This window comes from Pleurodeles waltl, chromosome 1_1 (assembly GCF_031143425.1).
Source record: "Pleurodeles waltl isolate 20211129_DDA chromosome 1_1, aPleWal1.hap1.20221129, whole genome shotgun sequence".
In the NCBI taxonomy this organism is placed as follows: domain Eukaryota; kingdom Metazoa; phylum Chordata; class Amphibia; order Caudata; family Salamandridae; genus Pleurodeles; species Pleurodeles waltl.
This window is the reverse complement of record NC_090436.1, coordinates 998,919,009-998,936,838: the sequence shown is the minus strand read 5'-3', so window position 1 is coordinate 998,936,838 and position 17,830 is coordinate 998,919,009. Positions and strand designations below refer to the sequence as shown.

At 45.6% G+C, this 17,830-nt stretch overlaps 1 protein-coding gene across 1 annotated transcript in view; it reads left to right on the top strand.

Annotated features, from left to right (window-relative positions):
* MTHFD2L (methylenetetrahydrofolate dehydrogenase (NADP+ dependent) 2 like) overlaps positions 1-17,830 on the top strand; it is a 255,601-nt gene that overhangs the window by 109,246 nt on the left and 128,525 nt on the right. Inside the window, exon 4 of the mRNA XM_069230293.1 lies at positions 5,363-5,515. Within this exon, the coding sequence (XP_069086394.1) occupies positions 5,363-5,515 (153 nt within the window). The remainder of the gene's footprint in view (positions 1-5,362; positions 5,516-17,830) is intronic.

Below are 17,830 nucleotides of genomic sequence, written 5' to 3'. Positions count from 1 at the left end.
GTCACCGTCCAGGTACATGTGTAACTAGGGCGGCAATACCTCCAGCTAAATTGGCATAGGTGCCCTTCGGCCCAGGAGCCCCTTGCATCCCTCTACCCCTGGCTGTTCTCCACTGCTCTGCAGGACTAGTGAACAAAAAGCACTTCATGACTGGGTGTCTTCCCCCGCATTTGGAGCACTCATGTTTGAATTTACAAGGATGTCTCGAGCAGAAACCCTTATTAAAGTTCCAACATGCCCCTGAGGTAGGTATCTGAGGTCGCTGTATGGTACCCGCCACCCCCCCCCCCTTTTGGGCGGGACAGGACTGACAAGGCTTGTACACCACTGGTAGGCTGCTAGCGGTATGTGTCGATGCTGCGGAATAGGATGACATAATCCACTGCATCCATAGCTCTGAATCTACATCCCCCCAGGTTTATCAGCATTCACTCTTACATGAGCCTGAAACTCCTCATCATAACTGAGCCATGCGAAACCCCCAAAATGCATTTTGGCTTTCCGCATAATATCCATGTATTTAAAAAGTGCAATGGCCCTGTTGGGAAATTTCTTGCAGTAGATACTGGCATATATCAAGAAGGCTGAGGTCCAATTATCCATAGTAATCATACCCTGGGCCGCCTTGCTAACGTCAACTCCTCTTCTTTAGAGTCCTCCTTAGCCTATACGTCTCTATATCACCAACATACTCGAGCCGCCAAATAGGTGCCTTTGTTGTCAAGCACATGAGAACCATAAGCATCACCAGGTCCATATAAGGAAGTCACTTCTTGTGCCCCTCACTGACCTTGTCATCCCCCTCCTTGCTGTCTCCTGTCGCCGTTCCCCCGGCGTCACCAGTAGTAGTCGTACCCTGTACTGTCGTCAGCTTACCGTCCCCAACCTGTGCCGCACTAGCGCCAGGTGTGTCATTTATTGATTGATCACCCACTCCTGTGGACTTGTGCGTTTTAGTCACAGTCATACTTTGACCCCCTCCCCAAACAGACCACCATTCTCCTTTACCTTGAACACAGGGAGCTGACCCCTTTGATGCCTTCGGAATCTGGCGACCACGCTCCTCATTGCGTGCCACCTCTTGATACATCCCACTGTCCGCATTCTCCTGTAAGACATAAAGTGAAGAGGGCGTTGCGCCTCTCTTGCACCTTTTCCTTCTCCCTTTATCCCCGCTCACCTCGCTTTCGCGAATCTCCCTGTCTTCCCATTCATCCGACTCATAGTCCAGTTCTACCACTGCCCCCTCGTCCATCTCATGCTCTTCCTCCTCACCCTTCGCATCCATTGCATCACTCCACTCGTCCCCGTCCCTCATGGCATCCGCCTTACTTGCGACCTGCACATTCCTGCGCTGCAGAGAAGGCCGCCAAAGACCCCTCTAGTGCTTCAGACAAATGTCCTGAGGCCGTGTTGCGCCCTGTTCGCATCACCTTCTTACTGCCAGTAGCTTGGACTCTCCGCGCCTCACATGGCCATGTGCGCCACTCGTGCCCATCATGCGGTCGGACCCCGCGGCGGCACAAGCCTCCTGGCTATTCTCCCGTTCTTGCAGAACCCATACCCAACTACCCTGTCCTGCCTGCCTGCCTTCCTCTTGGACTGCCGCTCTCTCCCTAAGGCATCCTCCCTGTCCCTGCATAGCTGGGCCCACATCTCTTCCGTCTCCACCACCGCCCTCATCTGTTCCTTAATCCTCGCCTCTGTGTCCACAGAGGGCCAATCCTGTGCATTGACCTGCCCTGCTGTACAACCTGAAGGTGCCTCTCCCATGTGCCCTGGGGGGGGGGGGGGCTCAGTGGCCATGTCTGTTCTGTACTGCCCATCATGGCCCCCTCCTCCATTGCCTTGCTCTGTCCCACCCCAAAACCCTGTCTGCAGATCCCTTTGTCCTTCTTCTTCCCAGGGGCCCGCCTGTACCACCTGCCCTGGGGCCCCCTTTGCTCATTGAGAGGTCCAAAGGATAGCTGCCCTGATTACAGGATCCAACCCCCTCGCTCTCCTGGACCCCCAGTCTGTCACCATCTCTCCCATGTGATTAGGTCCAAAAGGGGGCCAAAACGATCTCCTTGCTGGGGGGCCCATCCCACTCCCCCTCCACCTCAGGACTGTCATGCCCCAATGAGAAGGGTCCCGGTTTAGAGTCCGGGGGTGGGGGTGGATGCGCTGCATCCCATCCCCCTGGCTGATTTTATCCTTTTCGCCCGTTTGGGCGAACTGCAAGCTGCAGTTGCAGCCGCAACACCGCTAGAGGCAGCGTACACATCATGCTGACCCAGGTCTGGTCTAGCACGCCAGGCCTGAGCAAATCGGCACAGCTGGCTTCCCCTAAAACGCAAACGCGACCCGCACCACAGCAGTGTCATGGCTCTGAGCCATGCCGGTGTAAAACAAAATCCCCCGCCTACCTACATCTATCCGGCCAATCTTCTGACTGTGCGATGGGCTGGCACGGAAGAGGCTGGTCCCTCCCACCCCAACCCTATTTAAACCCTACCCCTGTTCCCACCACCACGCACCTTGAGCCAATCCTGACCCCTGCGCTCCACTTTCCCTCCCAAAAGCTCCCATGGAGAGACAAGACTGCGTCTGCTCTCCACGTGGCCCACCAATATGCTAAGGAAGTGTCTCCCTAACGAAAACATGGTTTAAACTGGACCATGCCTGCAGCAACAAATGTAGTTGTGTAAATATGACTTGAAATCCTTTTATACAGAGGCATCCCGGCACATTCAAAGGATGTTAGGGAGTGGAAAACAAAGTTGTGTATCACTGTACTCAAGAAACAGAACTGTCGTACATCGAAGTCAAGGGGTCAGTTCCTCTTCGGGTCCCTGTTCAGGTCAACATCCTTGAGTAAATGCAAGACAAAGTTGAAAGACAAGTCAAAGTACATGGCTCTGCAGTGCACACGCTGAAGCAGACAAGCATAGTTAAGTTTGTCACAAAAATATATTTAAAAAATATTGAGCATTTTATTATTTTCTTTTTTGTTGTAGCCTATTATTTGCAGTGTGAGGCTTTTTCTAAAATGCTGCAAACTCCATAAAAGAAAACAACTGTTTGGAGTGTGTAATATTACATCAGTGATCATCTATGACATAACTTTATGAAAGCCATTTTACTAATAATACATTCTGTGAGATATATTTGTGAAGTGTTCCTCACAAAACATATATATGACTTTTTCTACAAAAAAACTCCAATGAATCAGGTGTAAAAAGTTATTCCGTGATTAGATATGAATTGGGATTTGTACAGATAGTGCTGTTGTGAAACCTAGGCCTAAATCTAGAGCTGTAAATCATTTACTAAATGAGGTGGTTGGGACTGATTGTTGCAGTTGAGCTTCTATTGCTTGCTGAGTGCATTGTTACAAAAAGGCTTCTTCTTAGTCAGTTTTGAACTGGTAAGAAAAGGAGGCTTTAAATTGTTTAAAACTGTATTGATGCGCAGACGAGAGCTCCAATACACAATGAACAGTCTTAAGGAACATTTAGAGAAATTTCCTGGATTGCAGTGGATTAGATGGGTAAAGTGTGTACATGATGCCATAATCTCAAGGCCAGAAAGGATTTTACAGTCCTTCAACATGAGGCCTTTACTATGGATAACGTTTAATATTGCACAAACCCAAGAGGACCCTTCATGTTTTGAAATCAGAGTAATGTCTTTATTTCTCACACCTTAAGACAGACTTTGCAGAGGTACTTCAACAGTTGCTAATTAAAGCTGCCTTTTTAATGAATCGTCATTTGACAAACTTAATTGTTAAGTACCACTCTTTGTTCAATATTTTTGATTTCAGTTCATGGTAAGAATGCAAACTCTGAAACTCCGAAAAAAAAGAGTAGTAGGAGGAAAATACGGGCCGGACTTACCCTCCTACATGTCTGTATAACATGACCTAGAAGCCCAGCTGAACTGAAAAGACAGCCGCTACAGAAGAATTATGGAAAAACAATAGTTTTCCTAAGAAAACCCTCACCCACTAGGTTTACCCCTTGGTGGCATGCTTCATCATTGGGTCCATCGCGTTCCATTGCGGAACGAGGTGTGCTGCAGCCAATGGGATCACTTTTTTGGAACATATAACCAAATTCAGTGAGGTGGAAGAAATAGGAGTTGGGTGGAGGGGTCTTGAAAAATACCTGCGTGTCAGAGATATCAATATTTTAATATCTGCTGTAGTGGCATCATGATTTAAAAAATGGGTAAGTGGAAGCTGGGTATATTATATACCTGCCGATCTGGTCTACATGTTTCAAAGCCTACCCCTTGGCTTATCATCAAGAGAAAGGATGACTCCCTGGTGTCAGTCCTGTGCTCACTGTGCCACCTGACTCAAGCTGTACGTCACTGACGAGACCCTAAGTAGATTGAAACTGGTCTAAGGTTGCTTGTGTTCCCATCTGGAAGGGACATGCCTTTGCAGTTACCACTGGCCTGGTCCTATTGGAGTAGAACAGAGACTGATTTGCATAACTTCTCCAAAGTTCTTGCACGCAGTGTCAAGATATTAGTATCCTCCGTCAGAGCCATTGTATATTCAGGCATCTGCCTCATCAGGAGCACATAGAAATACACCAGTACCAGCCCAATTATGAGACACTGAAATTGCCTTCTCCTGGATTCCAGAATACATGCTAAGATGGCTTGACAGACCCTCGTAGATCTAAGTCTAGACCTGCCCTTCGACTTGAAAGGCAAAGGTACAGACACTGGAGAACGCGAGTGGTCAGATGTAAATCACACTGATATTAAAAGTCCTGATATTAAAAGTAATTAAAACATACTGAACCAAGCATTGAAATTTCTTCAATGGAAAAGTTTGCCTGAGGACCCCTAATCATTGACAACCTGCTATCTTTCAGAAGAACTACCATTTCAGAACTTATCTGTAAGACTTAAGTTCAAGAGCATCCTAAGCAACTAACCTCTCGGAACTCAAATCTAAGACTCAAGCCCATATTTATACTTTTTTTGCACCATATTTGCGTCTTTTTTTGATGAAAAGCAGCACAAACCTCAAAATATAATTGTATTTTGTAAGTTTGCACCGCTTTTGCTTAATAAAATGATGCAAATGCAGCACAAAAACAGTATAAATATGGGCCTCTGTTTTCCTCCCAAAGACCCTAACTATGACCAGAGGACCCCAATCCTGTCATTGTTAGTGTTGATCATTATCCTCTCATTTTCATTGTATTTTCTTTTTACTTGAAAAGTGCTCTGCTGCTCTTGTGGGTCTGCTATTCCATTTAAATATGTTTATTTGTTACTTCTTAGCACTGTTCAAGATCTGCAATGGCAAAACAAAGGGTACAAATCTAACATTTTCTATGTGATTTAACAATTTCAGAACATATAGATGAGAGGACAATATGCAATGCAGTTGCACCTGAGAAGGATGTCGATGGATTTCATATTATCAATATTGGCAGGCTCTGTCTTGATCAGTATTCCGTTATTCCTGCAACTGCTGGTGCTGTATGGGAGATGATCAAAAGAACAGGTATGAAATAAATTACAGTACTTAGTACATCATCTATTGACTTGGCTTTTCCAATTTCATAAATGTTTCTCCTTTTACATAAAGTGCAAAACTCCAATAGTGTAAAGTTTTTTATTTGATCGTTAGTGTATCTAGTGCTAAACACATGATATCCATTATTCTCTTAATATTTTGTGTCTGCAGTCAAGTTATGCTCTTTATTAGAGTTTGATTGGTCTTGTAAACCAATTGCAGTTAATCTAAATATTAACTTTATGTTGAAACAGTATATTGTTGTTGGTGATTGATTGGTACTTTAGTATTTTACATGAAAATATATTTATTTCATGTATTGGATTATTATGCCACTAACAGTAATGCATGCAGGGACGTCCCCCCTACTGCATTAGGTCATTACAATTCATCAAGTCAAAGATGGCACGAAGGCCAGGGTGACGTGTAGTATCCTTTTTATGTTTTATTGCTTATAGTACATGGTTTCTTACCAACCTCGATCCGCTCCAAATCAGTCTTTGATCTTTTCTTCCTTTTAATCAAAATCGTCATGTTGTTGCTGATAATGTACAATGAATTAATAAATTAATTTTATTGTTTGCAATGCATGATTTCTCACCACGTCCCTCTCCCCATTAAATTTCTTATAATCAATTAGATCATGTAATTTCTGGTAATGGACAATGAATGCACTGATATGAAATTGTTACTATGAAAATTAGCAACACAAAAGGATGATGGACGAAGTGTTGAAACTTTTCAAACACTCACCCTCAGTCACAGATCAGGGTTTAATCCATTGTTTTTTTCCTCACCATGCCACCCCAGTTTGGACCTAGCCATATGCAAATCAATTTGACCATGTTCCCCATGGGAACAGTCAGTCCAGCCTGACCTGCCGGACCAGGTCCTCCCTGGACTGAAAAGAAGCATCATGGGACCAGTTTCAGGGTATCACCCTTCATCAGCCAGGCTAGCTTGAATCCAGTGGCACAGTGAGCCACCGACCTACGTCTGAGCATACCCTTCCCACTTACGGCAACTTTAGCAAAATAAAAGGGTGATGGACGGAGTGTTGAAACTTTTCAAACACTCACCGCCAGTCACAGATCTGGGTTTAATCCATCGTTCTTTTGCTCACCATGCCGCCCCAGTTTGGACCCAGCCATATGCAAATCAGTCTTGACCCTGTTCCCCAAGGGAACAGTCCAGCCCGAACTGCTAGACCAGGTCCTCCCTGGACTGTAAACAAGCATCCTGGGACAGGTTTCAGGGTATCATCCTTCATCAGCCAGGCTAGCTAGAATCCGGTGGCACAGTGAGCAAGGGGATGCACATCTTGGCATACCCTTCCCACCTAGGGCAACTTTAGCAACACTCAGGAAGTTAATATCAATGTTATGAAAGAAGTGTTGCAGCCTGGCTAGTCGAGTTAGGAGCCTCTACTACAATTCAATGAGGCCCTTACTGAAATGCTCTTAGGTACCTGGGCTAAATCCTGTTCAGGCCCAGTTGTGCATTGCCAGATTGCCTTGTGATGCTGGCTCAGTCAGTAGCAGAAACCCATACTTGTTTCTCAATCCGCTCCATGACAGGGAATTAAAGAGGATAGAGACTTTTGGTAAATTGATTTTTCCCCCACAAGTTTGGCCCTTCACTTAGTGAATGCTAGCTGCCTCTTAGATCCCTAATCTCTAGCCTTGTACAACTGTAGGTCCCAAGTATTGACAATTGCCCGGAAGAAGCCAGGGCCATACTTTCCCAGGTCATGCAGGATGGCTGTGATTCGGCTGGGTTCACCATCTATTGTGGACTGGATATAACTGACTCCCTTTGCAGGGCCATTGATACCAGTGTGACCATTTGCAGAAATACCTAGATTACATCCATTGGCTTCTCAAGAGACACTCTGGCCAGTCTTCTGCGCATGCCATTTGATGGCTCCCAAATTTTCGGTGAGCAAACATGGTGTCGGCGAAGCTGCGAGGCTCACAAGCCCCGCCCACCACAAGCCAAGCACACAGACGCTGTGGAGCGGCCGCAACAATGATCGCGCTCTGCCTAAGGGGAACAAGGGGGTAGGAGCCCCCCCGTGCCCGGTCGACACCACTACCCGAGGGGGAAAGACGAGGCAGCAGCGGCGCTCAGAGAGAAGACGCCGAGCGCTGCAGGGGAAAACAAATTGTTTGAAAAGAACGCCCGGGAGTCAGCAAACCCATGCGGGAGCCCCAGGAGACCTAGGCTGTTTGGCTGTGCCGGGAGGCCGGAGCAGAGGCACCATACCACAGCGAGGGGAGTGTGTTTTGGCTGTCTCTACACATACCCAGAGGAGAAGAGGGTGAGAGGAGCCCGGGTTATTCCTCAGACTCTTAAACCGACTACTCATGGGAACCTGCAGCAGCAACCAGGTATTGGTAGGAGGGCAAACAAAATGAAAGTTGTCTGACGAGGGGTATTGCAACCAACTTTCCCCCTATTTATTTTTCAGAGATCGAAGACAGTAATAAGGAGACAAGAGAGAACGAGCTCGCCCCCGCTGGATGTAAGCAGTCCCAAACACAACAATCTGATCAAATTCGGCAGCCGGAGCATCAGAGCGAGGAAGGAACTGTGAGCACATCAGGACCTGCAGCGGAAAGGGAGGATCTACATAAGTCTTTAAGAAGCCCTAAAAGATGGGGTAAAATAACTGGGAAAGGTCCCCAACTTATAGACTGGGGTAGAGACAGTAGTGACAAATTTTACTCTTTGACAGAAGAGTCTGATCTCAGCAGTGTTGATCATAGTTCTGGTGAGTTCGAAGACAGCGAGACATCTGAGGCTGGAAATAAATCTTCAAGCAATGAACCTACAGTGCGGCAGCTGCGCCGATAGCAGAAATCTGTAAAAACACGGCCCTGTCCTCAGGAGGCTTGTGAAGATGTGTCCTCTATGGGTGGTAGGACTTTAAAGTGGGACTACTCCGGTATTGGACTAGCAGATACTCCCATCATAAATAACCAGGGCTCAGTCAACGGCAAAATGGCAACAGATACAAGAGCTCCTGCTGGAGCTCCTGCTGGTAATTCGTCTCCGACGGGCATTGGGGCAGGGATGCTGCAGCCAATATATAGTTCAATTAAAGAGCTGCAAATAGAGACTAGGATCGAAAGCCGGGGTGCAAGGATTGCTACAAAGAGACTGCAGGGGTTGCAAAATCGTGTGCAGATATTGAAGCTAAGCTATGCTCAATGCAAGAAAGGATAGTGGCAGTCAAGGAGGATGTTGATACTCTTAAAGAGCAGAGTGCCACGAGAGACGAACGATTGACGGATGTAATGTGGAAAATGGAAGATTTTGAGAATAGACAGAGAAGGAACAACCTTCGATTTCTGGGCATACCGGAAGGGCTAGAAGGGAGTAATATACGGACATATATGGTCAATCTCCTGAGTGGGGCCTTCCCGGAACTGGGGAACTGGGATTGGGAGAACGAGCTGCAGCGGGTCCATAGGTTTCTGACAACCCAGCGGGAGGGGGGTCAAGGGGCGGATTCTAAATACCCCAGAGCTATTTTAGTTTATTTTGGAAATTATTTACTACGACAGGAGATATCTGATAAAGCTCGCCCTAATACCCCACGTACTGTGGATGGGGTTACCTTCTTTACTCGCCCCGATTTCTGTCATGCCACCGTCGAGCGGAGATGGCGGCTTCAACAGCTCATTAAACCATTTTCAGAAAAAGGAGGGGAGGCATATCTGTTGGCCCCTGCTCGACTTAAAATAATAATAGTAAAAGTATTCACCTCAGAAATTAAAGCATAAGAATATTTGATCGGGGTCAGGGAATAGTGCGTAGAGACACATCGAAGGTAAAAGTGCTTAGGAGACTGGTGGGTGGGGGGGCCTACACGTACACAACAACAATATTCAGGCCATTGATGGTCTGATTGCTCAACAGGATGGGGGGCCAGTCCCTGGGAGGGAGGAAGGGAGGTTGGGAGGGGGGTGGGGGAGACTGGTCTGGGGCGGAGGACGGGGGAGGGGAAGGGGGAGGAGAAGGGGAGCAGGGAGGAGGAGAGGGATGGGTGGGAAGGGATAGAAAAACGAGGGGATGAAATGGAAAGGAAAGGAACAAGGGAAGAGAGAGAAATGGAAAAAATAGGAAGAGGGGAACAAAGAGAGAAGAGAGCTCAAGAGAGAGTGTGCAGTTAGACAGGATGATTTGGGGGGGGCAGAAAGAGAAAAGAAAAGACACAAAAATTAATAAATGGCTAGACTTGAAATTGCCTCAATTAACATATGCGGACTAAATGACCCTCGTAAACGAAGGAGAGTGGTTGAAGAGTTAAAAACTTTTAAGGCAGATATTTACTGCCTACAGGAGACACATGTGAAATATAAAAATTCTGGAATCCTTGGCTCACTTGGTATGAAATTGATCGCTTGGTCAGAACAAGAGGTTAGAACTAAAGGGGTGGCAATATTAGATCGGACTAGTAAATTAAGTTTCATCAGGCAGAAGGCGGACAGGGGCGGGAGTTGGGTAATTGTAGAGTGCAGTTATGGGTATAGTAGTTTTACATTATGTTCTTTATATGGGGTAGTCACGGACGACCCAGTAGTTTTAGATACCCTTGCTATTGATTTAACAGGATGGGCCCCTCCCTATATTCTCTGTGGTGACTTCAATTTTAATGGCTCTTGGGAAGGCCTACAAGATTTATTAGCGTCCACAACTAGGAAGTATCAGGGGCATAAACCTCGGGTATATAAGGCAATGGTCGCTATTCAGAAAGAATTAGGGCTAGTGGATGCTTGGGCAAAATTATGCAACCCAGACCCTGGATATACTTATTATTCGGCCCTGCATGCGAAATTAGCACAACTTGATTATTTTTTGATCTCTCCTGTATTATTAAATCAGGGTAGGATGGAGCTATATCCATGGATTATATCAGATCATAACCCTTTAGTATTCGATTTGGAGTTGGATGGGCTAGAACCAAAGGTTAGGAGATGGACATTTGAAAGAGGGCTCCTTAAGGACCCCGAATATTGTGAGCATATGAGAAAGTGGATAGTTGAATTCTTGGGGTTCAACCAGGGGTCAGCTCCAGCAGAAATAGTTTGGGATACCTTAAAAGCAGGAATTCGAGGTGAAACGATGAGCTTTAGTTTTAAAAGGCAGAAAAACACCCTAGGCAGAATGAAAGACTTTCAAACGAAGCTGAGGGCAGCAGAAAGACAGCTGGTTATATCTATAGAAACTGGGGTGGATATAAGGAGGGCTCAGGCGGAAGTCGCTATAGCTAAAGCAGCAATGAATGAGGTAATGGCTCAAAGAATAGCGGAGAAATATTTAGTTCAGCGCTCACAAGGGTATGAGTATGGAGAAAAATCTGGGCGCCTGCTAGCGATACGGGCAAGTCAGAAAACAGCATCCGGGGTCATTAGAGAGATTAAAGATTGGCAAGGACAGATAGTATCAGAAGTGGATGGAATTAGGAAGGTGTTTCATATATAGTATACGGAACTATATGATGATACATCTGCGCATTCAGAGGAAGAAATGCTGGAATTTCTATACCCCATTAAGGTTGAGAAGTTATCCGAGAGTGATAACCTATGTATGGGAGAACAGATAGATATTTCGGAAATTGATAAGGCAATGAGCGATCTCTCCACCGGAAAAGCCACAGGCCCTGACTCAATTCCCTTAGAGTTTTATAAAATCTTTAAAGTGTTATTACTCCCGGTGATGATAGAGCTATTTAATCAGGTACAGAATGGAGGGGAAACCCCCCCATCATGGGATATGGCCAACATAGTAATGCTCTTGAAGAAAGGGAAACCCCCTTTAAACCAGGCTTCATACCGGCCAATCACATTAATCAACACTGATGTTAAAATATATTCAAAGATACTGGCCGCTCGGTTATCCCTGGTGATTAGGAAGCTAGCTTCCCCTAGGCAGCATGGGTTTGTCCCGGGAAGGGAGACTACCGATCATATCCGAAGAGTTCTCGCTCTCTTTGATGCTACGGAAGTAGCAGAGGAACCCATGGCAGTCGCATTATTAGATGCAGAGAAGGCGTTTGACCGGGTGAACTGGAACTACCTGTGGTATGTAATGGAGTATTATGGTTTAGGGAAGAAATTTATTGTAGCAATAAGAGCCCTATATAGATCACCAGCAGTGAAAATACAACTAATGGGAGGACAATCCGAGGGTATCCAGGTCAGGAGAGGTACTAGGCAGGGATGCCCATGCTCCCCGCTCTTGTTTGCTTTATATATAGACCATGGTTCGGCATTGAGAGAGGTTGAAGAGGTGACGACGAAATTCAGAAGATTTTCTGGATACCTGTTAAACAGAACTAAAACGCAGTTACTGGCTAATCAATATACAAGTACCCAGGATACTCGAAGGGTGGACCATGCGGTATATCTGGGTATAAATATTACACCAAAAGTAGGAGAAACTGTTAATTTAAATTTGGATCCCATACTTGCAAAAGCCAGAAAAGATATGTGCAGATGGGATAATCTACATCTGACTATTATGGGGAGGTGTAATATGGTGAAAATGATTTTTCTCCCTAAGCTGCTCTATCTGTTTCGTGCCGTACCATAGAGCTTTACAAACCTTAGACTCAAGGAGATAGATAGAGTGGTTACGAGATTCATTTGGGCATATGGCAAATGTAGAAGAGCAAGTAAATTTATGTCTCTTCCTCGAGAAAGGGGGGGTGGTCCTTACCGAATATAAAATTATACCAAATGGCAGCAGCTTTTCAATATATGCGTCCATTATGGGGTCCTAAGAAAGAAGGGACTGTGGAAGAGGATTGCCCTAATATATACGAGTTGCAGATAGGATCAGCAGCCAATGGGTGTTTGGTAACATTTCATGAGCCTGGATATTATAAGAAAACTCGATATTAGGTATTGGAAGCAGCTTATAAGTGTTGGCGATCATGGTGTAAAAAGAAAGGACTTGGCAGATATAATTATTATACCATGATTGAGAAGAACCCCTTGCTCCCCAAAATATTTAAGGATAGATGTATGGCAAGATGGGCCTCTCTAGGTATAGTGAGGCTATGGAATTTTTTCGATAATTTTGGGGTCAAGGCGTTCGGGGACCTACAGGAGCAGTATGATTTAGAGCGAAGGGACTTTTTTAAATATTTACAGATACGAGATTTTCTCGCAAGGAAAACCGGGGGGTGCAGGGATTTAGAAGTAACCAACTGTTGAACGATATTCTGGCTAACCCCAATATAGCAATCCGGTTGATTTACCCATTACTGCTGGCAGAACAACCTGACGATTTAGAGAAGAATAAGGAGAGGTGGAGAGAGAAGCTAGTGGACGGGAGTAATAACTTTATAAGGTCACTAGAGCTGGGACACACTATCCTACTCTCCTCTTCCCTGCAAGCACAACATTATAAGACCATGTTTGATCTGTATCATACTCCAGCACATCTTGTTAAATGGGGGAGTCTGTCAGGAACAAACTGTCCAAGATGTGGGATGTATGGAACAGACATTGTACACATGATGGCTAAATGCGGGGAATTAACGGTTTTAAGGGAGGGTATTCAATCTGTCTTGAAAGAGGTGTTGGGACATGACCTAGCTCTTTCCCCCGAGATCATGGTCCTAGGGGTCGCTGGAGAAGTTGGTGGTTTACATAAAGCATTTATTTTTGTGGCCATGGCAGTGTATCGAATATGTATATCATCTGCGTGGCTGAATGTATGACCTCCGTCTTGGCAGCAATGGTTGGCTAGACTACTGTCTGTATATCATTTGGAGGTGGCATTGTATGATCGCAAGGGGAAATACGGCGGGAGGAAAGGGAAGGCAATATGGGGGCCATTTCAGGACTGGATTCTGGCTCATAATGATTAATGTTAAAATTTAAAACCAGATTATCCTCCCCCAATGTCACTTAAACATTTGGAAATTTTTCCCCGTCTGGATTAGTCGGGTTGTTGTGCATCTCATTATTTATTTAAGTGGTACTTTTTTTTTTTTTTCTAATGTTTTGTTTCTCTCTGGCTTGAATTTCTTTTATTTGGCGTAAAGTGATGTAAGAGTATATTCGCTGTATGATTCCTCTAATAAAAAAAAAAGAGAGAAAGCGGTCTCTTTCCTGGAGTGCTTTAAAGGAGCCACAGCACACTCCCTGGCCTTTCTTTTCCCCCACACCAGCTGCACCAGCAGTTTTGCCTACTCTGTTGCAATAGTAGGGGATTCCAATGCTGGCAACAGCCCCATCAGGTGCAATAATCACCCCATTTTTTGTGGCGGTCGTATACACAAGGAAGGGCAACAGGATCAGCAGGCATCCCAGGCTTCAACCTCTGTACCCCCTTTAGCTACTGCCTCTGTAGCATGCACTTGGGGCTACAGAGCCACCCAGTCAGAGGCAGGATTCAACAGATACAACTTTTCATGGTGGGGTGACAAGTGATAACTTCAGACAAGTGGGTCTTGTAAATTGTTCAGCAGGTTAGGCATTTCCATTTTTCAAGAGCCTGCTGCACCTTTCACCATCCTATAGGATCTATTGAAATGGTACCAGCACCAAAAGTAGGTCATGTTTGTTATGCCTGCTACTTCATGGTTCCAAAAATAGGAAGGGCTGATAGGTGATAACTTCAGATGAGTGCGCCTAGTACATTGTTCAGCAGATTACGCATTACCATTTTTGAAGAGCCTGTCACACTTTCACCATGCCCATACAGGCGGACCGAGGACCACTCCTTCCCCACTGAGAGCTCACAGTGGAGACCAATGCATCACTTCTGGGTTGATGAGGTCATCTCAGAGAGGTGAATATCAGGGTCATCTAGTCTCCAAAGGAGGCCCAGTTCCATATCAGTTTTCTAGGGCTGACAGCCATACTCCTAACATTGAAAGCATTCTTGCCCTCTATCAAAGAAAAGCTGGGACAGGTGCTCACAGATAACACCACCGCCATGTGTACTGCAACAAGCAGGACAGGGTGCAGTCTTCAACCCAGTACCAGGAGGCTTTGCATCTCTGGAAATTGCTAGACCACCAAGGAATTTTTCTGTTGACACTTCAACTGATGGATTCCATGAATGCTAGAGTGTATATTCTAAGCCTTTAATGCCTTCTGGATCACAAATGTCAGTTACATACAGAGATGGCACAGCGTCTATTTTATGTATGAGAAAAGCCCTGCCTTGATCTTTTTGCTACCTCTGAGAACCTGCTACATCAGGGTTCTTGTGCGTTGGAGTTTCCAAAGTGTCTCTCGCTTAGACGCCCTCTGTGTACAGTGAAACTCAGAACTCCTGTACACCTTTCCTTCTGATAACTCTTGTGCCCCTTTTTCTGAAGAAAATCAGGACCTACCAAGCCCATGTCATCCAAGTGGCCCTCGATTAGACACTGTCAGTATAGTATCCCAAACTACTGGGCATAAACATTTGCAGCCTTGTTTGATTGGCCTGCTCAACTTCTGAAGTAAAATCTCAAAGCAGTGTTTATTTCACAAAACAAAGACAATTTCTCGCTGTGCAAGGGTGCCAACTGTTTATTTTTCTGTCCAGGGCCGCAGTACCTGTCATGGTGGTCGAATGTAGTAAAACAAAAGAGGTGGAAACCTGTCATAAATAATATGGGCTTTCCTGTGCTCACTGGCTGCCAACCTTAAGGCGGGCAGACAGTCAGTGGGTTGTTTCCTATGGGGGAACTGAGGCTCTGCCAGTGGGATTATGACTCTACCTGAGGTGGGCAAAAAAGGAGACCTGCCAGTTTACACCACCAAAACCTTTATGGTCCCTTTGATCCACCAGTGGCTGTTAGTGGGTTGCATTTGGATCGAGGCAGGAACATAGGGCCTTATTTAGCACTTGGCAGAAGGAATACTCCATCACAAATGTGACAGATTATCATAGGCTACGTCGTTTCTCAGGGCTTGCACAATGGAATCAGAAGTCCACCTTTAGGCACCACCAAGTCTGTTTGCTATGAAAGCACAGACTATTGGAGTGGCCAGGTGAGGTAAAAGGTGTTGGCGTGGGAACAGCAGGGAAGGAGATCCTCAAGAAGACAAGAACAAGGTATGATACACACTAATAATAAGCCCCCACCTCTCAGGAATTATGGTAGTATGTGCTCCCCCTATTATTGCCTGTTTCGGTGATTTGGCAATGTAGCTTGAAACTTTGAACCGTAAAATACAATGCAGCATTAAGGCCAACTTATCTTTACAGTCTTTGGTTAGCACAAGCATGAATCTACATATAGGTTGTTTAGAAACTCTCCTAGAACATAAATCATTCTGTTCTAGATCTTGTCTGAAGCTTTTCTGCCAACAGACTTCACAGTATTATTATCATACTTTAGTTCTTTCTCCTGCTGAATACCTCATTAATACAAGAAAATCACAATACTCCACTTAACAGGCTGATGGAGAATTTATCTGCCTGCGTTCTCTTCCTTTGCACAAATTAACACTGTTACCTCACAGTACCTGCTTTGCGAGGGACTTGAGTACTTGGAGTACTGAATGAGGTCCCAAGTCCTGCATGTGCTGCATGCTTACCCTAAAGAGATCAGTCCAATCTCATTTTCAGAGAATTCTAAAGGCTAGGTGAAAAGCCTGAATTGAACCTGCCATGATGAAGTCACCATCCCCACTCTGGGGAAAAAAAACAAGTCTGCACACTCTCCCACTTGCTGTAGGCTTGCCGCACAACAAAAAGTCACCACCCAGCTGTACCAATCAATATAATGAGCATGTGGTGTTGGATGGGGCCTCCTTTATGGTGATGCCCCTTCCAACATGGCCGCCAAAGGACGCTGGGACATGCAGTCCTGAACCATGATTGTCTGTTCAGAGCAGGCTCCTGTAATGAAAACTGTTGTTCGCAATAAAGTAAGTTGCCAACAAACGTCCTGCTATATTCAGAGAACTTCATAGCACATGAGGGAGTTGTAAGTATGTACATTAGGAATGTCTACAGTGCCAACATGGGGCTAGGTGGAAGCAATACAACCAGAATCTTCTTCTAGTGCCCCCAAAGTGTCTCCTGCCACATGGGCTATGCTCCCCAGGGCAAACACGGAGGGCTGCAAAAACAGCGATAGCCGTGGCCCTTGAGACGCCAGCCAGTACCATGACACAGATATCCCGTCCACCTTATTACAGTCCCCATACAAGATAACAGGATTGTAATACAGTGGACGGAATATCTGTCACGTTTGTGTCAGAGTAGTTCCCCCTACCAAGACCTAAATCAGGCCCTTACAGTGGACGTCCATTGAATGCCCTATGCAGCATGCTGGAGACCAGTGTTAATGTAATCTTTGTGAAGTGAAGCCATGGCAGAACACCTTTTTATTCCTCTCCTACAGACAGCCTTTAGCTGTCATTTTGCAATGGGCTTAGAGCTCACTTGTTGCTAACCACTGGTTGGTTTTCTTGCAACTCTTTTGTTTGCCTCTTATTCAGTGGCTTTCCTTTCTCTTCTGTTCTTGCCTCTTTTGGATTCTAGCCTCTTTTCCATCCATTTGAATAGATAACTTGTATCTATTGCCCACATTCCGCAACTTTGTTTTTTTTTAGGACTCAGTGAGAGTGAGAGGTCAGAGATGGCTCTTATAACATTGTGGGCTTCTGCTACTGCGATGCGAGTGACTTTTGTGAGAGGTCGTACAAAACACTTAACTTCCCCATTGGCTTGGGGCCATCATGGCATGATGCTACGATATCTTATGTTCTGAGATTGGAGGTTGGGGTTTGGCGGTACTCAGCCCAGTCATGGCTATTGAAGGGGGTCCACCATTGTCTGTATGAATTCAAACAGTATCCAAACAGACCATGGGTGGCTATCATTTTTTTTGTCTTTGGGATGACTTCTGCTGCAGGGGTAATTGTGACAATTTCCACTTTTGAATAGCAAGAGAAATCATCAGTCATGATGCGCATGTGGGAGCTGTCTGGAAGACTCCTGAAATTGGCACTGACATGTTACCAAGGGGCTGTGGGGCCATCTTTAGTGATGACTGGTGATGGTGGGTCAGACTGGCCACTAGCATGACAGGCAGGGCAGTTTTTGATGACTTTGTCCATGTGTTGTTCAGGGCTGGGAAACCATACTTTGCTCCTGTCCCTATTTTTAGACTTAACTACCCTTTGGTGGGTGCTGTGTGCTAACAAGACGGCTTTATGCGTCAGGCTGGAGGGGAGAATGGGGCGTGGGCCATGCATGGCCTCTCGCTTGATTTGGAAATATCTTTGTTTGTAGCAGTGAGGATCATACTGGCACCCATTCACCACAATCTTTTCA